The sequence below is a fragment of the Rattus rattus genome, chromosome 5 (assembly GCF_011064425.1).
Source record: "Rattus rattus isolate New Zealand chromosome 5, Rrattus_CSIRO_v1, whole genome shotgun sequence".
Taxonomy (NCBI): domain Eukaryota; kingdom Metazoa; phylum Chordata; class Mammalia; order Rodentia; family Muridae; genus Rattus; species Rattus rattus.
The window spans coordinates 153,047,297-153,068,117 of NC_046158.1; the positions used below are offsets into that span (position 1 = coordinate 153,047,297).

A 20,821-nucleotide genomic window follows, 5' to 3' on the forward strand; every position below is an offset into this window, starting at 1 on the left:
CTCCCCTCTGAACACCTCTAAGCCATCCTAGGTCGCTGCGGTTCCCTAAGCGACCCCTGGAGGTGTGGCTAGACGCTAGAGGCCACGCCCACGAGAGCTCGGAGCCTCCGCCGCGCCTCGTCCTGCGAGCCTAGGATGGGACCTGCGTGACGTCACTCCACTTCCCGTGTAGCCATCCGCCACGAGAGAAAGTAGTCCCCGGGCCCAGCTGACCTCAGCCCCAATACTAGGCAACGTACAAACTTCTAGAGTCCTTTTGGGCCCGACGACGGTTCTGAGTCCTCTGAGAGACCTTCTGAAACTCCGCAAATCTGCCTTTCCCCGGGGGGCGGCGGCGGAAGTAGTTCCGGTTCGAGGGAGGCTGATGGGTTCCTCCGCGACGGGGGTGAGAGGATGGCGACCTCGTCGATGCCGGAGTCGGAGAGCGACACAGCAGCCAGAGGCTCAGGTTAGTGACAGCCGGAGGCGAGCCGCCCCACTGCACACTGCCGTGCACTGGGGCTCTACCGCGGGGCTGCCGGGTGGCGAGCTCCCGGGCCGGCGGGGCTGTCCGAACAGGGCCCCGGGGTCCCAGGCCCTTTAGCCGCTCTCGCATTTGCCTGAGCGGAAACCCAGCGCCGCCACAAGATGGCGTCGGGCCTGGAGCTCAGGCAGCGCCGGGGACAGCCCCGAGTCACCAGGCCCCGCGACCGTCGCTGTCAGCCCCCTCCGCTGGGGAGCCCGGGGAGGGGGAGCGAACCACTGACCCCGGGGGCCTGCGGGCTGTACCACTGGCTCCTCATCCGAGGGGACGCGAAGTCCGGAGGGCTGAACTGCCGTGTCCGCCCAGGGTCGATTCACGCCTCTGGGAGGAGCAAAGGGTCGTGATCACCCACCAGGACTACCCTTCCTAGAGGGGCCCTACCCTGAGAGGCCAGGCGTCCCTGTTCTTTTCTGGAAGGTTCCCTTTCCAGGAAACCCCGCCCCGTCTAGTCTGATGCTCAGTCTGTGCATCTGCGGAATGGGCACACCCGTGCATCTGTGTGGGTCCTGCTTGTCCGGGTCCGAAAGGTGGACCACTTGTTGCAACCATGGTCGTATTATCCGGCAGAGTGAAAGCCTCATACCCTGCGCTTCGCTGTCAATCGGTCCCCAGAACCAATGGAGGAGAACGAGGTGGAGAGCAGTAGCGACGCGGCCCCTCGGCCTGGCCAGCCGGAGGAGCCTTCTGAGAGCGGCCTGGGTGTGGGCACCTCGGAAGCTGTGTCCGCGGACAGTACGGACGCTGCGACCGCCCCAGGATTAACGGAGGCCGATGACTCTGGAGTGGGGCAGAGCTCAGACAGTGGCAGCCGCTCTGTGGTATGGATCAGTCTGGATAGTGTGGGCCGGGGGACGTATGCAAAGCTTACTTGTAGAAAACAATTGCTTTTGAGGCAGACACCCCATGTGGTGCCAAACTGCTATCTTAGGTTTTATCGTCTGACACGCCTCATAGTTAAGAGACATACTTAAACCACTTGTTTCCAGAATCTGCAGAAAGGGAAACTGAGGCGGAGCATGCCTTCAGAGCCACAATTCATTATCTACTGTCTTACCCTCAGGCTCTGTGAGCCCTTCCTGGTTCAAGTGTTAGATTGTCTTAGTTAGTTACCTTAGTCCTCCTATCGGTCAGTTGGAATGGGAGGGCCTAGTTCTGTGAGTTCTAGGCTGTAGGGGGAACACTGAGCCATCTCTTCCTCACCCCGTACTTTGTGATTTTTGCATGCTACCCAGGTTCTGGCCCTCTGTTAAGTGAGAATGAGAATATATTTCTCTCTGGTAGCTTCATGAGTAATTTTGGGAGATAGGGGTTGTATCTGGACTCCCCTTGATGGAGATATGAGGCAGTGGCCCTGGATGGACAGTCTAGGGTTTCATTATGTCAGCAGAAGTGGGCCTACTTTGAGTCTAACGTATGCTAAATTACAGGGTTACTGCTAGGGACAGGACAGGTGTGGTCTAGGTCCTTGCAGAGAACACAGCATGGTGTGGAAAACGTTGAAGTGCTGAGTTGGGGTGGATCTGGGTCCATATAAGAAGGCTTCTTTTCTCAGTGTAGACCGAACCTGTCATTCCAGAGTGATGAGGTGACAGAGTCTCTGCAGAGTGCTGGAGGCGAAAGGTCCTAAGTGAGCTTGTCCTCCAGAGCGGGCAGTGCCTAAGTGGTTGTGAGAGGACTGGTGTAGACTTGGTGGGCGACCATCGAAGAGTTTGCAGCAGAGGGAGTTGATTGATGCAAAAGCCCAGAGACAGTTGTCCCTCCTGACTGGGATGATTGTCCCTCCAGGCTATGGCCTGTAGTCTAGAGAGGTTCTTTTCTAACCCTGGGGGAGTACCTGACCACACCCATAGGCTCTAGAGCTCTTACTGACTACAGCGCTTTCCTAGTCCTCTGTAGGGTTGAAGTATGGCTGGCTTTGTTCGGTGTTTCTTGGATGTCTACAGGCTGCTCTGCCCTGCCCCACCCCTGGCTCCTGAACTGCCCTCTGCTTCCTACTCCTAGGAGGAGGTATCCGAGAGCATTTCAACAGAGCCCTTGCCTCAGGGCTACCTCCCTGATTCATCTTCTGTGTCCCGGGGACCAGTGGCAGAAGTGCCAGGTGGCCCCCCAGCCCTGGTGCATTCCAGTGCTCTCCCAGACCCCAGCATGCTGGTGTCTGACTGCACAGCTTCCTCTTCAGACCTAGGCTCCGCCATTGACAAGATCATTGAATCTACCATTGGCCCGGACCTCATCCAGAGTGAGTAGGGAGAGGGTGTGGCCCTATAGAATCCCACAGCCATCCATGTGAGCGAATGAATGAATGAAGATTAGTTACCTTACTGTGGAATGTGTAAGGGAAACTTAGAACTGTCTCCTAGTGGTAAATAGCACAAGAATCAAAGAAGATGTCACACTAAGTTCTTAGTATGATGCCTGGATGTCACAGTGCTCAGAAGTAGGGAGAGTTGTAGCTGGGGGCCAGTAAGATGGCTCAGCTGGTAATAGTGCTTGCCAGGCAGACATGGTGACTGCCGCTGAACCCACGTAACAGCGGAATGATGGAGCCAACTCCCAAAGTTGTCATCTAACTAGTACATGCATGCACGTACACACATGGAGTACATGCAACAGTACTAGTTTTAAGAAGTAGAAGCAGTTGTATCTGGCCTTGTGCGGGGGGCAGTTATAAACACTTGACACATGGGAGGTGGCTGATCTTCCAGGAACCTCCAGAGGAGATGGCTGCCATTAACCTAGTCCATATGAGAAGTATAAGGCACTTGAGAGACACACCAAAAAATGACTTACCCAGTGACACTGTTAAGTAGAAGGTGCTCCTGGCAGTAAGCCCAGACAGCTGAGCCCTGAGTTCAAGCTGCTTACTGTTATGCTGGGTCTTTATGGTTAGTAACTTGCGTAGAAGCACCAGCATTCCAAAAGCTCTGGCATAGTCTGAGAAGGAAGCATTCTGAGACAGGGTGCCTGCAGGATCTGTGTCCCGAGGAAGTTTAGAGAGGATAGAGGACCACTAGGCCCATTTGTCAAACCCCAGGCAGCCAGGGTAGCTCTGGCATCCTGGTGACTGGGCCAGCACATCAACTACAGCAGACCTTGCACCAGCCTGCAGTGGGTGTGCCCAGGGCGCAAGGGGGTGACACAGCTGGTCTCCAGTTGCCAAGTAGAGTCCAAGGGTGTGGGCCTGCTGCCAGGATCCCTCTGAGAGTGTCACCCTCTGCCTTTTCTGCCAGGCTGCATCACTGTGACCAGTGGTGAAGAGGGAGGAGCTGAGACCACACAGTACCTGATCCTGCAGGGCCCAGATGATGGTATGACTACCCCCAGGAGCCTGTGATGATGGGAGTAGAAGACGAGACTCCATATGACCCTGCAGGGTTAGCCCTGGCCTCTGATAAGATGGCCTCTGGGAAATTTGGACCTGCCAGTGAAGAACAGCTGAAGCTCATGGTCAGTCTTGCCTTCTATTTTCTCTCCTGTCCTCAGGTGCTCCCATGGCGTCATCAATGTCTACTTCCACCTTGGCCAACAGTCTGGCAGCCATTGAAGCCCTGGCTGATGGTCCCACATCCACATCTACTTGCCTGGAGCCTGCTGAGCAGCCACCGGGAGAGCCTAGTTCTCTAGCACAGCCCCCAGCACCTGTTGTCGAGGAGCTGGACCTGCAGGGCCTGGAGGCCATGATGGAGGTGGTGGTTGTGCAGCAGTTCAAGTGCAAGATGTGCCAGTACCGGAGCAGCACCAAGGCCACCCTGCTCCGCCACATGCGGGAGCGGCACTTCCGCCCAGGTGCACTGCAGTAGCCAGTGGGCTCGATGGGGGTGGGACGCAGCCACAGTGGGCCTGATGGGGGCAGGGCACAGACACAGTGGGCCCGATGTGGGGGGACACGCCTGATGGGGGGACACAGCTGGAAATGGCAGCTTGTTCTGTTCTCATTCTTTCAGCAGCACTAGCAGTAGCAGCAGCAGCAGCTGGTAAAAGGGGACGTGTTCGGAAGTGGGGTACTTCCACCAAGACTACAGAGGAGGAGGGGCCGGAGGAAGAGGAGGAGGACGACGACATTGTGGATGCTGGGGCAATTGATGATCTGGAGGGTGAGGAGCGTACTGCTTAGCCCTCTGTCCTCACACTCATGTATAAAGACAGAGAGAACCAGGCAGCACAGGAGAAGGTTCAGCTGTGGAGCAGAGCAAGAGTGCCAGCGAAAGCATAGATGCACTGCTGTTAGTTGATTACCTGTGCATCAGAAATGATTCAGTGTGTGCACATAAAAGCTGTTAGTAAAAGTAGGCGTGGTAGCAAATGCCTACATCCCAGCACTGGGGAGGCAGAGGCAGGAGGATGGGGAGCTCATCATCACTTTAACTACATAATTTGAGGCCAACCTCAAACGAGACCCCAATTCAACCCAAAACAAAAATAATTCACTTTTTTCTTGCCCCGCCCCATATGTGTTATATGTGAGTGTATGTGCAGCCAGAGGCAGTGTCAGGCGTCTTCTACAATTGCTCTCTGTCTCACTTTTTGAGGCAGGTTTCTCGCTGCACCTAGAGCTCGCTGATTGACCAGAACAGCTAGCCAAGAAGTCCAGGGACCCCCCTATCTCTCTCTCCAGTGTTGGACTGCTGTCAAGCTCCACTTTTTTTTTAAAACAAGATTCGTTCATTTATTATATATAAGTACACTGTAGCTGTCTTCAGACACACCAGAAGAGGGCACCGGATCTCTTTACAGATGGTTGTGAGCCACCATGTGGTTGCTGGGAATTGAACTCATGACCTCTGGAAGAGCAGTCGGGTGCTCTTAACCGCTCCAGCCCCTAAGCTCCACTTTTTGACATGGGTTTTGGGAGGTTGAACTCAGATCCTCATGTTTCACACCAAGTACTTCATCGACAGGGCCGCTTCCCTGACCCCTTGATTCGCTCCCAAGTTTTTGTTTTAATTATGTGTATGCCTGTGTGCATTGTTGAGTGCAATGCCGATGGAGGCCAGCAGAGGGTGCTGTTCCCCCGGGCTAGAGTTATAGGCAGTTGGGGCTGTGCCCTGTGAGTGCTGGGAACTGAGTATGACTCCCTACAAAAGCAGCAAATGAGCCCTCTCTCTAGTCTCTTTTCCTAACTTAGGGGTGGGATTTCCCTGTGGGTAGCCCTGGCTGGGCTCAGGTGTTTGTTCCTCCCGAATTTTGGGATTCAGTAACTGGCTCACTTTCCCCCCTAAACTTTATGAGATCTAGCATGCATTTTTGTTAATAGGATGCTTGAACCTGATTCTAGTTAGGGTGTGGCTCAGCCAGGAGCACACACCTTTAATCCCTCTGGCTGGAATACACACATGCCCTTAGTACAGGACACATCTCTAATCCCAGGCAGTGAAGAGAAAGTTTGTTTATGGAAGGAAGCACCGTGTTTGAAAGTCTAATTGAGTGGCAGACAAAATGACGACTGATCAGAAAGATTTGACAGAATAGGATATGCCCAACTCATGAGAAGAGGGGGAAGCTACTTAAGGTAGAGACAGTACAGAAGAGTGCAGTGCAGGAATACAGTCGAGCTCACCGAGAGCCGTGCAGTAGAGTTGGGAGGGAGAGTAGAGCATCAGGGAGGGAGAAGGAGGCAGGTTGACTGGGAGAGTTTTACAGAGACAGGTGGAAGACAGAACAAACTAGACATGGGTAAAGACAGATCGGAAAAGAAAAAGGCAGAAGGTTAGAAAAGGTTCCTGGAGTTATTTTGAGGCAAAGCAGAGCAATTCAGAGGCTGAGAGAAAAGCCAGGTTGAGTAAGTCAGCAGGCTTTTGAGCCAGAAGAGCTGAGTTAACAAGCCAGCCAGAGCTCAGAAAGAACTAGAAAGGGTGAGCTTATTCAGCAGCAAGTGTCAGGCTGAGAGCATTCTGGGCCTCGATAAGATCGTACAGAGGCCAGGAAGTTTCCAGGACCAGGCCTAGGTCAGCAGACGGAAGTACAAGCTTCCCAAACAACAGAACAGGAGAGTAAAAGTTACTTTTTACACATTACTTTCTGTGTCGGACTGCACCCATTTTACTATTGAGTGTTTTTGCTGTTGTCCACCTGGTGGGACAGTTCAGCTAGGAGTTTGTAGACACTGCTTTCTACCAGTGGCTCAAGTGGCTTTAGAACCAGATACCTCTTTGTGCTTCTGGTTGAGGTGAGCTATTGGCAGGTGCCAGGAGAGGTACAGAGAAAGGGGGGATAGTCAGACCCTTGTAAGGGAAGATGCAGAGGGCCTCCTAGGAACACCTCACTGGTGGAGAGAGAAGTACGCACTGACAGATGGGGCAGTGGGTGTCAGCAGGGTAAGGGTCAGGACTAGAAGTGTGGGTCTACACGCTGTCCTTTACTGTGGCCACAGAGGACAGTGACTACAACCCAGCTGAGGATGAGCCCCGGGGCCGGCAGCTACGGCTTCAGCGTCCCACACCGAGTACCCCGAGACCTCGACGGAGGCCTGGCCGGCCCCGAAAGTTGCCTCGCCTAGAGACCTCAGACCTCCATGATGGTAAGATTTGGTCATGTGACGGGCTGTATGTGTGGATAACATGTGGCTCTGCTGCCTGGTGCTTGGGTGCACCAGAGACTGAGTGTACGCAAAGCAGCCATTTCTAGCCACTGGCTGCAGGCTTCCCAAGAAAGGAGCCTCCTTTGTCGGTCTAGAGAAACCTAGCCTTGGTGGCCATGCAGGCTTTTGGAGATGCCTTCTGGCAACAAATTGTCACAGTGAGAGAAGGGGCTGGGCCTTTCTTACTGAGCAAGTAGAAGCTTAAACTGATTAGGAAGAGAGGAGCCGGTGGTTGAGTAGTGTCTGAGGCACTGGTCAGAGCGCTGCAGTGGGCACAGGAAAGGCTCAGCACAGCTGTGAGAACAAGCTCTTTCCCAGACTGGCTCTGACTGGAGCATGCCGCTTTGGGGCTCTTGTTTATAAGTGGAGGGGTGACAGTGTCTACTTGTGTGGTGGCCACTGTGTATGCACCATTCGGAGGCAGATTCTGCAGTCTCCAGAAGAACTGTCCTGTACAGAAAGTAAACATGCCCCCCACAGGCCGAGGCTTCATGAAGAGAATGGCGGCCTTGTTTCAGGGGACCAGGGAAGTGGCTCAGTGGGTAGAGAATCTGCTGTGAAAGCATGTCCTGAGTTCAAACCCCAGCACCACAAGGAAAACTTGTGATGTCAGTGTGTGTCTGTGTCCCCAGTGTTGGGCTACAGAAACAGGATGACCCTGGGAGTTCATTGACCATCAAGCCTAGCCAAGATATGGAACTTCGGGTTCGCTGGGATAACCTGTCTCAAGTGAATAAGGCAAAGAGAGGAGCACTTTTGCTGGTATAAGAACTGCTACATGTGGGCTGGGGATTTAGCTCAGCGGTAGAGCGCTTACCTAGGAAGCGCAACGCCCTGGGTTCGGTCCCCAGCTCCGAAAAAAAGAACCAAAAAAAAAAAAGAACTGCTACATGTATTCACACACACCTACACACACACACACACACACACACACACACACACACACACACAGGAGACACTGTTTCTAACTGTATCATTCTTAATTTTTAAAAAATAGTTCATATTTGTGTGTGTGTGTGTGTAAGCATGCACAGTATTCACACACACACACACACACACACACACACACACAGGAGACACTGTTTCTAACTGTATCATTCTTAATTTTTAAAAAATAGTTCATATTTGTGTGTGTGTGTGTGTGTGTGTGTGTGTGTGTGTGTGTGTGTGTGTGTGTGTGTGTAAGCATGCCACAGCATGTGCAGGTCAGAGGACAACCTACTAGAGTTGGTTCTCTCCTTTGCCCAATGGGCACTGGTGATTGAACTCAGTGGGCTGGCTTGGCTGCAGAGGACTGTTTACTCACTAAGCCTTCACTCTGGATCTGGTCTGTCTGTCCGTCTGTCTGTCTTGTTGTATGATCTGAGCCAGGGTCTCACTTATGTAGTTCTGGCAGGCCTGGAACTCACTATGTAGAAAGATCCACCTAAATTCTGAGATTAAAGGTGTGTAGCACACTAGTTGACGTCACTCTTAATATTAACATAGGACTTTGTTGATAATGCTAAGGGTTGCAGTAGATTTTTTTTTTTTCTTTTTTTTGGAGCTGGGGACAGAACCCAGGGCCTTGCACTTGCTAGGCAAGCTCTCTACCACTGAGCTAAATCCCCAACCCCTTGCAGTAGATTTTATGGGTTTGTTTGGTGTGTTATTTCTACATGCTCAGGCATCTGTATGTATGTTTACCATATGTACTCAGTGCCTGTGAAGGCATCACATCCCTTGGGACTGGTGTCACAGACAGCTCTGAACTGCCCTGTGGTGCTGAGTCCTCTGAAAGAGCAGCCAGTGCTCATAACCACAGAGCCTTCTCTCCAGCCCCTTAGATGGTATTTTTACACACTGAAAAGCTATCACATTCAGACTAGACTTCAAAGAGTTTCTACGCTGTCTATGGAAGTCCTCTTGCCACAGACCCTCCCTTGAGTCATCAGCCTTTCAAGGGTGCGCCAGTGTCAAAGACACTGTTGTCTCAGGAACCCACAGTATCCCTGTGGGTGACTAGATCAGTCGGCAGATGGGACAGATGAGGCTCAGGGAGGGAAGACTTGCTTGAGGGTGCACAGCCACCCAGGGAGGGTGCTGAATCTGAACTGAGCTGTGGGAGCCATTGTGAGACTATCCCACTTCAGTCTTGCTTTGCTGAGTAGGTCAGGTCCGAGGCGTGTGGCATCTGTACTGCCTTCTGACCGTGGGCTGTCTGTGTGTGATCTGATGTACCCATCAGTGCTCAGCTTGGGGGTTGACTGGCCTTGGTCCTAGCACGTGTGACTGATGGTTGTGTTCTTTGTGTCCATGGCAGGCATAGGAGAGCCGCTAGTGAGTTCGCAGAGCACACAGAGCCCTCCAGAGCTGCAGGATCTCGAGGCTCCCAGCTCCTCCAACCTAAGGGCCCTGGGCAAGGTGGGGAGAGGCCTGGTGGAAACTGGTGTGAGTCAGTCAGATGCTGAGAACGCAGCCCCGTCTTGCCAGGATGAAGCTGATGTCCCACCCCGCCGCCGTGGAAGACCTTCCAGGCGGTTCCTAGGGAAGAAATACCGAAAGTAAGTAGAACAGAACATAGGTGAGCTTGACTGGGTGTGGGGATGAGGAGGTTGGGGGGTGCAAAGAGGGGGTGGGGAGGGTGGGTGCTCCCTGACCTGCAGCCTAGCCAGTGCCTCCACCCCTTTCTGGCAGGTACTACTACAAGTCGCCCAAGCCACTGCTCAGGCCTTACCTGTGCCGCATATGTGGCTCACGATTCCTGTCCCATGAAGACCTTCGCTTCCATGTCAACTCCCATGAGGCTGGTGACCCACAGCTCTTTAAGTGCCTACAATGTAGCTACCGCTCCCGCCGCTGGTCCTCACTGAAGGTGTGGTGTTCAGGGGCTCCCAGGGCTGGAAGGACCACCCAGGAGTGGGGCGCTTCTGCACTCCAGTCACGTAGCTTGTGAAGGATGCTGGGACATGGGGTCCTGAGGAGGCTGCCACAAGTGTTCAGTGAGCAACACCTGACCTTCAAGGATTCACTTCACATTAGAGAGAACATAGACCTGCTTATTCTGACTGCAGGACTGGCCTGTGGGTGATTTCTTCACAGTGACTCCTTCCAGCAGATGGCAGTGGTCTGTCTCAAGGAAGGCTCCTTTCCTCTTACCTGAGAATGTAGTCAACAGCAGTCCAAGCTGCAGTTGGTCATTCTGTGCCCCAGTGAGGTTTGGTCTGTCGTACCAATGTGCTGTGGAGGACTGCACGTTGGCTGCAGCCGTGCTGTGGCATAGTGGCCTGTAGGTGGGGTCCTTCAGGCCCTGGCGGCCTGGCCTAGAGACCGTTCCATAGGACATAGTTAGGAAAGGCGTGGGCTACAGAGCCACAGTGCCCAGCTCCAAACTCTATCTTGGCAAGGCCCCTGCACTGTTGAGCGTTTGTTTCCTTTCTGGTCAGATGGTAAGCCAGCAGCAGAACTGGCACAGTAGGTGCTCTCTCTCTCCAGGGAGGGTTCTCAGTGTTGCACAGGCTCTGCTGTCCACATTCACCCCAAGGGCGTGAACACAGGTGGGGACTGGGAGAAGGATAGGACACTGAGCCTCCAGTGCTGTCTCTCTCCCCCAGGAGCACATGTTCAACCATGTGGGCAGCAAACCCTACAAGTGTGACGAATGCAGCTACACCAGTGTCTACCGCAAGGATGTTATTCGGCATGCGGCCGTGCACAGCCAGGACCGGTCAGTGAGTAGTGCGGAGGCAGTGGAGGGTAGACAGGGAGAACATGTGTCCTGTGTGGCACACCCACTCTGGGCCTGTGTCGTTCATATGGTATTAGAAATATTCAGAGTCCAGGTGAATCATCCCTGACAGTTGTCCCAGAATCCTCAGGGCCTTGAGGGCCCCAGTTCAGGCTCTTCCTTCTTCTGGGAAATGGAGGCAGTGTTGAGGAGCCTGAGGGAAATTGTGAGACTACGAGGCTTTACACATGATCAGAAGGCCTTATGGTCAGCTGCAGCTTCCCCTTCCTTCCCAGTGCTGAGAGCAGATGAGGACTGGGCGAATCAGATGTCTCCAGGCCTAGTGGCTGCTCAGGGACTTACAGCTAGGCCTGTGGCTTCAGCAGCTAAGAATTGGTTTCTTTGGCATATGACCTATGAACAGAGAGTAGATAGAGACCTGAGAACCAGGGTGTATGACAGTTTTCCAAGATGTTACTGGTTTCTTTAAAGAGAAGGAGTTGTGTTGCCAGCTAGGATTCTGGTCACCAGGTTGAAGCCCATTCCCCAGGGCTTTCTCCTGTGGAACTTGTTTGAGCCTGTCGTGTCATGTAGTGTTCTGTAAATGGCGAGAAGACCCTTGTCCCAGATTAACCAGCATAGGGCGGTCACCAGTGGAAACTTAGTGTTCTCCCCAGAGGACACCAGCTGGTTTTCCATGTGTTCAGAAGGACAGGGCATGGGTAATGAGGAGTGGTAATCAGGCCTAAGGCTGGGCGGCCCATGGGGAACTGTGGTGTAATGCTTTCTTCTTTCCTAGAAAGAAGAGGCCGGATCCGGTGAGTGTGGGGCCCTGGCCTGGGAAGAGCCCTAGACTGCTGATGGGTGGTGGGTGGGCAGGAAGTGAGCACTCCTGCCGTTTCCCCTCTTTTTCCCTCTGACCTCTCATTATACCTTCCCAGACCCCAAAGCTGAGCTCTTTCCCTTGCCCAGTGTGTGGCCGTGTGTACCCCATGCAGAAGAGACTAACACAGCACATGAAGACTCACAGTACGGAGAAGCCACACATGTGCGATAAGGTGGGTGAGCCAGGCAGAGCCGTGACTAGAGGCAGGACTTGCTCTGGCCCATCCCCATCTAATTCCACCTTCCCCACCCTCAGTGTGGAAAGTCCTTTAAGAAGCGCTACACCTTCAAAATGCACTTGCTCACACACATCCAGGCTGTTGCCAACCGCAGGTATGTCCCCACTGGAGGCCCATGGCCTAGGGAGAATGTTCCCACTGGAGGCCCATGGCCTAGGGAGAAATGTCCCCATGGAGGTCTGTGGGCTAGGGAGAAGGTCCCCATGGAGGTCTGTGGGCTAGGGAGAAGGTCCCCATGGAGGTCTGTGGGCTAGGGAGAAATGTCCCCACTGGAGGTCTGTGGGCTAGGGAGAAGGTCCCCATTGGAGGTCTGTGGGCTAGGGAGAAATTCTTGTGTTTTTGAGCTTCCCTTCTTCAAATCACCTCCAGATTCAAGTGTGAGTTCTGCGAGTTTGTTTGTGAGGACAAGAAAGCACTGTTGAACCACCAGCTGTCCCATGTTAGCGACAAGCCCTTCAAATGCAGCTTTTGTCCCTATCGCACCTTCCGTGAGGACTTCCTGCTGTCTCATGTGGCTGTGAAGCACACAGGTCAGGCCAGCCCACCAGTCCCTTTACCCACGGCAGAGCTCAGCTCTCTGTCCCTCACCATAGCCCAAGCCACAAATGAACTTTTCCTTGTGCCATTCTCTCTGGCTGAGCCCAGTGCCAGCAGCAGCTTTCCCTGACTCAGTTATGAAGGAGAAAGTGGGCTGTATCTGCTTGGTCAGGAGGGTGGCCTTGAGAATGAACCCTTGGAGAAAGGCTAGGATGAAAGTAGGTCTGGTCCTTTCCGCTCTGACCCACCAGAGTGGGCAGTAGTGTCCGCTCTGACCCACCAGAGTGGGCAGTAGTGTCCGCTCTGACCCACCAGAGTGGGCAGTAGTGTCTGTCCACATGGTAATGACTTGCGACTAGGGACCCCCGGGGCAGGGCTGCAAGCTTTGCCTTGTTCCCGTAGGAGCCAAGCCCTTCGCCTGTGAGTACTGCCACTTCAGCACTCGCCACAAGAAGAACCTGCGCCTGCACGTACGGTGCCGACATGCGAACAGCTTTGAGGAGTGGGGACGGCGCCACCCTGAGGAGCCCCCATCCCGTCGCCGCCCCTTCTTCTCTCTGCAACAGATAGAAGAGCTGAAGCAGCAGCACAGTGCGGCCCCTGGCCCTCCCCTCAGCTCAGCAGGCCCCGAGGTAGGCTGGGACCCAGCACAGGCATGGGGACAGGTGGTGTCTCGCTTGCCTCTGCCGCTGTGGCAGACACCAGCCTAGATGTGGGTGCACGTCTCAGCTCAGAGACAGGCAGCTTTCCAGTGCTGGTCCAGACAGCAGAGACACCTGGAGCAGCAGCTTCTGATGCTTACACGTGAGACGTGATGTGACTAGGAAACTCAGCGGTCCTGAGCTGCTGCGTCCCCAACTCTTGAATATTTTTGCACACTATTCAAGGATCTGACATTGGTCTTTGTGGTTACCTTCATGGTCCAGCAGAGCTGCAAGAGCACCCTCCTAGCTACATTCCAGGCCAGAAGCAAAAGGAAGGGCTGGGGAAATGGTAAAAAAGATGCCTGCTGTCGTCCACCCATGTATTCCTCATAAACTCCTGGGAATCCCTGCTTAGTTAAGTGGCTACACTTTGGAAAGAGCCCTGAATGAATGATTGAAAAGTCTAGTCTTGTCTGGGTATGCTGTCCTCCCTGACGAAACATAAGATACTTGTGACAAGAAAGAGATAAAGGTGCTTGTGAGGTGGCTTGGCAAGTCAGGGTGTTTGCTGCCGAGCCTGATGATGTGACTCAGATCCCAGGTCCTAGAGGTGGAAGTGGAACGCTGACTCCCCAAGTTGTCCTCTGATATCACTATGTGTACTATGGCGTTCATGTGCCTATAACACGCGCGCGCACACACACACACACACACACACACACACACACACTAAAATGTATTTAAAATTAAAGAGGAGGATGGATTGGACTTGGGGTGAGCAGGCTTGAGATGAGCAGCTAGTATTCTGTCCCGGGAGTTCCCAATGGTCCTGGGAAGATGACCACACTCAGTTCACGGGCTCTGAAGTTGGCTGTTTTGAGTTCAAATTCCAACCCTTCATTTTTCTGATTCTCACCATTCCACTGAGCACTGAGCTGGTAAATACCTTTCAAAATAGTAGGTGAGATAAAAAAGGGACTGGGAGGGAATGGTGGCATCAGATGTACTTGGGAAATGCACTTCTGGATACCCCCTCAGGCTCTACCCATTCCCCTCCTCAGGCCCCCCAAGAACCAGCACCTTTCCAGCCACCTGAGACTCCCCCACTACTCTGTCCTGATGCCCTAGGTGGTGCCACAATCATCTACCAGCAAGGTGAGCCTTGAATAAGGCAGGGTTAAGGTATGAACATGACAGGGGTGGCATTGGGTGCCAGGTATACAGCCTGTTCTCAGGCTCAGGTTCTACCCAACCCAGGCGCTGAGGAGTCCACTGCAATGGCCACTCAGACAGCCTTGGATCTACTGTTGAACATGAGCGCCCAACGAGAGCTGGGGGCCACGGCCTTGCAGGTAAGCACCCAGGACTTCCCAATGCCCAGTCACTGAACATCATCAGCTCCTTTGTGGGACACGAAGTAAAGGAAAGTAGTGACTCCAACCTACCCTGTCAGGGACAGGTCACCTAAGCTTGAAGAAAGTGGACTCTGTAGGGCCAAGGTGGGCAGTCTTTCCCAGTGCATTCCCTGGCTACTAGTAACCATTTGTATTAGGCACTCTTCTGTTGCTGTGAAGAGACACCATAACCAAGGCAACTCTTGTAAAAGAAAGCATTTAATTGAGAACTTGCTTACAATTTCAGAGACTAATTCTATGTGCTGAGGAGTAGCTGAAAGCTAGATCCTGATCCTGCAGCCTTAGAGACTCAGAAGAGAGTGGGTCTGGCATGGGCTTTTGAGACTTAGAACCCTTCCCCAGTGACACACTTCCTTCAACAAGATCACACTACTAATCCTTTCTAAGAGTTCCACTTGGTGGTGACTAAGCATTCAAATATATAAGCCTGTGGGGGCCGTTCTCATCCAGACCACCGCACGACTGCTGTGTGTGGGCCATGCTCTCCTTGGCTTGCTGTCTCAGTCTACCATTCCTGGGAAGCTCCTGAGGGCGAAACAGCTCCCTTCTGTACAGCATATTCCCAAGGCCTTGTCTCCCCAGAGGCAAGGCTAGAGCTCTCTTGGCTCTTAAGCAGCCCTAACACCATCTCATACCCCACACACCTCCCCCCAGTTCACCAATACTCCTCCATATCGACAACCTAGCCCTCCTTCAAAACATAATTCTGTTCAGGTGTAAGCCAACATGTAGATGTCCCTAGAAGATAGGCTCCCTGCCCAGCCCCTCAGTGAGGTTGTGCAGGATGTCATGCACAGCTTGGCCACTGTGTGCACATGTCATTCTTCGTAATGTTGTGCCTCTCAAGGATGGAGGTATAGTTTATGATCCTACTTTTTAATTTTGTTAAATACGGTACAGGGATAGATGTCTGTCCACAAGTTCAGTCTGAATCGCCTGTTTGCTGCTCTTTTCTCTAAGTTGCTAGTCCTTTGTTACTGCTTTGCAAAAGCATACTCTTTGAATATGAAGATGCCTATCTCTCATGTAATTCTTGATAATGTCCCCTCCATATTCTGTCTCCTTTAATACATGGTTTCTTTTAGTTGGTCATGGTTACAAAACTCTATGTACATTGGGTTTTTGTGAGACCATGTTTCATGTAGCCTTAAATACCTCAAATAGCTTCAAACTCTGATCCTAGTGCTTCTGCCTGTGTACTGGAGTTACAAATGTGTGTGTCACCACACCTGGCTATGGGTTTTCACGTGGTTTGCCATTTGACCCTCTACCCCAAGGTGTCATGGTTACAGTGCTGATGTCCTTGTTGTGGAGGTCACTCTGCACTTTGTGAGGTGTTTAGTAGCCTCGCTGGTCTCCACCACCACTTGACAGCATCATTCTCCATACCTAGAAGGTTGGCAGATATTGCTAGATGCTCCCTCCCAAGTCCATTCTTGCCCATCTGTCTGCAGTTGCCAAGTGTGCTTTGCAGTACCTGTGTGTGTGTGTGTGTGTGTGTGTGTGTGTGTGTGTGTGTGTGTGTGTGTGTGTGTGTGTGTGTGTGTGTGTGTGTGTCCTGGAATTTACTCTGTAGACCATGCTGGTTTGACTTTCAGATCCGCCTGTTTCTGCCTTTGAGTGCTGGGAGAAAAGCCCAGCTGCCAAAAGTGTGTTTTAGGAAGGACTTGGGCTGGGTAATGAGAGGTGACAGCAGAGGCCCAAGAAGGGCCTTGGACAGCGGCTCTGTTCCGGAAGTGCCTGTTGGTATTACAGGTGGCTGTGGTGAAGTCAGAGGACGTGGAGGCAGAGTTGACATCTACTGCTAGGCAGCCTTCCTCTGAAGACACCACTCCACGGGTGGTGACACTTCATGTGGCAGAGTCAGGGAGCAGTGTGGCAGCTGAGAGCCAGCTAGGCCCGTCTGACCTACAGCAGATTGCCTTGCCACCTGGGCCATTCAGTGGGGCCAGCTACAGTGTCATCACAGCACCCCCCGTGGAGGGGAGGGCATCAGCTTCCGGCCCATCTTACAGGTAACTCTACCCCTTTCAGTCTTTAATAGGGGCTCCCCATTCCTTAAATGTGCCTATGTGCATCTGTGTACTGTGCACCATGTGCATGCGGGAGCCTTCAGAGACCAGAAGACATTGGATCCCCTGGGCCTGGAGTTACCAGGGTTGTGAGCCATCATGTAGGTACTAGGAACCAATCCTGGTCCTCTGCAAGAGCAGTCAGTGTTCTTAGGTGCTGTACCATCTTGCCACCTCCCCACCCCCCAACTTTTACCATCCTGAGCATTTGAACAAGTATGGGCTCTTTTGTTGACCTGCTGCATGAACCTGTGCTTGGCTTCCCTCTGCTGCAAATCTGTGACATGTTTCTCCACTCACTGAACTCTTCAGCCATCTGAGGAACTCTGACCTGTGCTAGTAGCAGATGCATCCTGTTCACTCCTGTTGGCTTGGCACCCCACCCCACCCCTGTCCCTTTGGCCAGACCTGACAACTCCTGGAGCTATCTTCTTCCTACTGAGGGGATGAGGGTCACCCTTTAACTAGGGTGAACCACTGAGCTCTTGGCAGTCATTTATGAAGAGACAGCTGGGGTCCAGGTTGGAGCCCTACATTCACTCAGACTCCTTGAGTTTGATTGTTGCTTGAAGAGGGATTCTTAGAGCGTTTGGTCCTTTTCTGGAGCCCTACCTCATGCCTCCTTTCTCTGTGCCCTCAGGGAAGAACCTCCAGGAGAGGCAGCCCAGGCTGTGGTTGTGAGCGACACTCTCAAGGAAGCTGGCACCCACTATATCATGGCAGCTGATGGGACCCAGTTGCACCACATTGAGGTGAGCCTTGAGAGTGGACACCCTACCCAGTGTCCCGCCTCTCCCCCTCCACAGCATCTCATGCTGTCTTTTCTACAGTTGACTGCAGATGGCTCCATCTCCTTCCCAAGCCCAGATACTCTGGCCCCTGGAACCAAGTGGCCCCTGCTGCAGTGTGGAGGGCCACCTAGAGATGGTCCTGAGGTTCTGTCTCCAACGAAGACCCACCATACGGGAGGCTCCCAGGGCTCTTCCACCCCACCCCCTGCAACCAGCCATGCCCTAGGCCTGCTAGTACCCCACTCCCCACCGTCTGCAGCAGCTTCATCAACAAAGAAGTTCTCCTGCAAGGTGTGCTCAGAGGCCTTCCCTAGCCGTGCAGAGATGGAGAGTCACAAGCGGGCCCATGCTGGGCCTGCTGCCTTCAAGTGCCCTGACTGCCCCTTCAGTGCTCGCCAGTGGCCCGAGGTCCGGGTAGGTGCTCTCTGCCATGCCTCTGCCTTCATTCCTGTGGCCACTCATTTATATAACAGCTCTTTATTGAGTTATCTCCTCAAGCCTGGTCCTCTGGTCCCCTTTAGGGTCAGAGATGACTCTGCAGGATTCCAGCTTGAGGAGCTGCCTGGTCAGGAAACTAACCAGATATAAAGTGACTAATGCCAGACTGTTCCCATTGTAAAGGGCAGGGAATGTAGATCAGGGACAGCAAGGATGGGAGGGGGAGCCAGGGAGACACCAGGTGACAGTGGAGCCAGGCACAGAGGATGACAACATGAGCGAGGGAGAGAGGGAGGGTGAGAAGACATCAGGGCAGCTTCTGATATGTTTCTGGAGCTGCTTCCACTTGCCAGAGGGTTCCCAGCTTCCATTCTGCGTCTTCTGAGTGCTGTCGTCTTCTGAGCTGTAAGCCAGGGCCTAGAGACCGGGCCTCCAGTAGGGAAGCTAAGACCCAGTGAAGCAGGGCTGAGCCCAGGCGTGGTGCAGGAGGCCCCTCCCCAGTTCCTCTAAGTTACAAAACAGCCACAAACTGACACAGAATTGACAGTGCAGCCTGTGGCTTCAAGCTTTCTGTCTGTGGTAGACCAATCCCTATCAAGTCCGCGATTTTGATCCTCAGTGACACATGGTTTAGTTCTCGTGGAGACTTACTGCCTTTCATGCTGACCCACTGGCGCCTGGCCTCTGCCCTGTCTAGGCGCACATGGCACAGCACTCCAGTCTGAGGCCCCACCAGTGCAATCAGTGTAGCTTCGCCTCCAAGAACAAGAAGGACCTCAGGCGGCACATGCTGACACACACCAACGAGAAGCCTTTCTCATGCCACGTCTGTGGGCAGCGGTGAGACGGGAATGGCTAAGAACGGGACTTGCATGCACACACCTGGTGGAGCTGCTTCCTGCTGACTCTCCTCTCTCTTCTCAGTTTCAACAGGAACGGGCACCTCAAATTCCACATCCAGCGGCTACATAGCATCGATGGTAGAAAGACTGGGACTTCTACAGCCCGAGCCCCAGCCCAGACCATCATCCTCAATAGTGAAGAGGAGACACTGGCCACACTGCACAGTGAGCCACCCCTGGGCCAGAGTGGACCATTTGGGTCCAAAGACTAGAACCACAGCACAAGGGAACCACAGGGATGGGTCAGTCAAGTTTTCCCTAAACCCTGAGTCCCCTTCTCTCTGCCTAGCTGCCTTCCAGTCGAATCACGGGACTCTGGGGACAGAGAGGCTACAGCAGGCACTGAGCCAGGAGCATATCATTGTGGCCCAGGAACAGACAGTGGCCAATCAGGTAAGACCTGCAGAAAGGGTAGGACAGGCAGGCAGAGACTAGAAGGCCTACAGTGGTAGCTCAGAGGGGTAGAAGCGTTTGCACAGCCACATAATAAGCCAGGTGTCTGCGTGTCATGCTCCAAGAAGGGCGGAGAACAATGTGCTTGGCACCCTGTTCTGGACTCCTGGCCTCCATGCCAGGTTGGTGGCACACATACACACCAAAACCACTTAATATCAGCATATGAGTTCAGTAAAAAACCGAAGCTACTCTGGCTTGGCCTTGTCAGGAGGAAGCTACCTACATCCAGGAAATCACGGCAGATGGCCAGACGGTACAGCATCTGGTGACCTCAGACAACCAGGTAACCTGTCTCCTGGGCCCTTGCCCATAGCTGTGTCTTCTACTCTGCCCTCTTGCTCAGCTCCCACTGAGTGGAACCCTGGCATCTGCCCCGACTCCCCTTAGGTTCAGTATATCATCTCTCAGGATGGTGTCCAGCACTTGCTGCCTCAGGAGTACGTTGTGGTCCCTGATGGCCATCATATCCAGGTAGGCCAGGCCTGGGGCAGGGTGGGTTTAGAGGAAGGCTGCAGCCTTATAGGAAGGATCACTGGCCAGCTTCTATCTCTAGGTCCAGGAGGGCCAGATCACACACATCCAGTATGAGCAAGGCACCCCATTCCTACAGGAGTCCCAGGTAGGGTGCCTGGAAGACCAGGCAGAGCTGGGGTAGGGAAGCTCCTTGGGGACTGTTCTTACTGGGTTCTTTCTCTAGATCCAGTATGTACCTGTATCCCCCAGCCAGCAGCTTGTCACCCAGGCTCAGCTTGAAGCTGCAGCACATTCTGCTGTTACAGGTATGGACTGGACACTGAAAGCCAGGAGACTGAGGTGAGGCCTGGCTCTTGGAGCCTCAGGCTTACTGTGCTTTTTCCCTCCCCGGCAGCAGTGGCTGATGCTGCCATGGCCCAAGCCCAGGGCCTGTTTGGCACTGAGGAGGCAGTGCCGGAACACATTCAACAGCTGCAGCATCAGGGCATCGAGTACGACGTCATCACCCTCTCGGATGACTGAGCCTCAAAGGCCCAACGCTGATCGTGGATATCGGGGCCAGCTCTCCTGGAGACTAGGGACTTTCCTGTCCTACTTAGGGCCTCCAGATACTGGACAGTTAGTGTCCCTTGACTCCAAAGGAGCCAGACCTGTGCTCGTGGGGGGCAGCCAAGGGCTCCAGCCAGGACATGCTGGGCGTTTCAGCCTGCTGGCAGGCTATGGGAGAGAAATTTATTTTTGTTTTGATGGACCCACTGGCTCCTGTCTCAATAAAGGGACCAGAGTCCAGCTCTTGCAGCTCTCTTTGTATATGTGCTTAATAACCTGAACCAGGTAAGGGGCAGGAAACCCGGCAGAAGTCCCAACAAGGGAAGGCTACCTGGCTCCAGCCAGCTGACCCTGCCTTGTCTGAACAGTGGTTGCAGTATGGCCAAACCAGCCTCATCTCAGGAGAGAGCTGAGCTAGTAAGAACGCTGCTTCCTCCATGGCTCCCTGTCCCCAGGGTCTCAAGAGGGCAGGTACTACATACCCTGAAGCCCTTCTAAAGCAACGCTTCTCCTAACCTCATGGAAAACATTTAGCAGCCCGTAAGTCTGGTTTAGGCAGGAATTGGATGTCTCTTCCAACCTCCTGAGCTCAGGTAGATGCCTCTAGGGGTTC

At 53.4% G+C, this 20,821-nt stretch overlaps 2 protein-coding genes across 6 annotated transcripts in view; one reads left to right on the forward strand and one right to left on the reverse strand.

Annotated features, from left to right (window-relative positions):
* Mmp9 (matrix metallopeptidase 9) overlaps positions 1-1,072 on the reverse strand; it is a 43,924-nt gene extending 42,852 nt beyond the window's left edge. Inside the window, exons 1-3 of the mRNA XM_032902652.1 lie at positions 1,011-1,072; positions 600-844; positions 244-546 (exon numbers count right to left, since the gene is read on the reverse strand). Of these exons, the coding sequence (XP_032758543.1) occupies positions 244-546; positions 600-844; positions 1,011-1,072 (610 nt within the window). The remainder of the gene's footprint in view (positions 1-243; positions 547-599; positions 845-1,010) is intronic.
* Znf335 (zinc finger protein 335) lies at positions 203-20,459 on the forward strand. Of its 5 annotated transcripts, none has more exons than XM_032904821.1 (28): positions 203-448; positions 1,091-1,341; positions 2,525-2,762; positions 3,754-3,831; positions 4,007-4,309; positions 4,468-4,617; positions 6,894-7,040; positions 9,403-9,643; positions 9,777-9,954; positions 10,694-10,806; positions 11,606-11,624; positions 11,748-11,864; positions 11,948-12,024; positions 12,300-12,460; positions 12,870-13,099; positions 14,173-14,266; positions 14,369-14,463; positions 16,282-16,541; positions 17,239-17,350; positions 17,429-17,803; positions 18,525-18,667; positions 18,752-18,894; positions 19,019-19,122; positions 19,394-19,468; positions 19,573-19,656; positions 19,739-19,804; positions 19,883-19,964; positions 20,057-20,457. In XM_032904821.1, exons 2-28 carry the CDS (start codon positions 1,141-1,143, stop codon positions 20,179-20,181), a joined length of 4,011 nt encoding a protein of 1,336 aa, XP_032760712.1. In that variant the 5' UTR covers positions 203-448; positions 1,091-1,140; the 3' UTR covers positions 20,182-20,457. The 5 variants fall into 5 exon arrangements, with proteins under 5 accessions (XP_032760712.1, XP_032760709.1, XP_032760711.1 ...); XM_032904818.1 differs by having other exon boundaries at positions 204-448; positions 20,054-20,459; XM_032904820.1 differs by having other exon boundaries at positions 204-448; positions 4,471-4,617; positions 20,054-20,459.
* Positions 20,460-20,821: the final 362 nt, after the last annotated feature.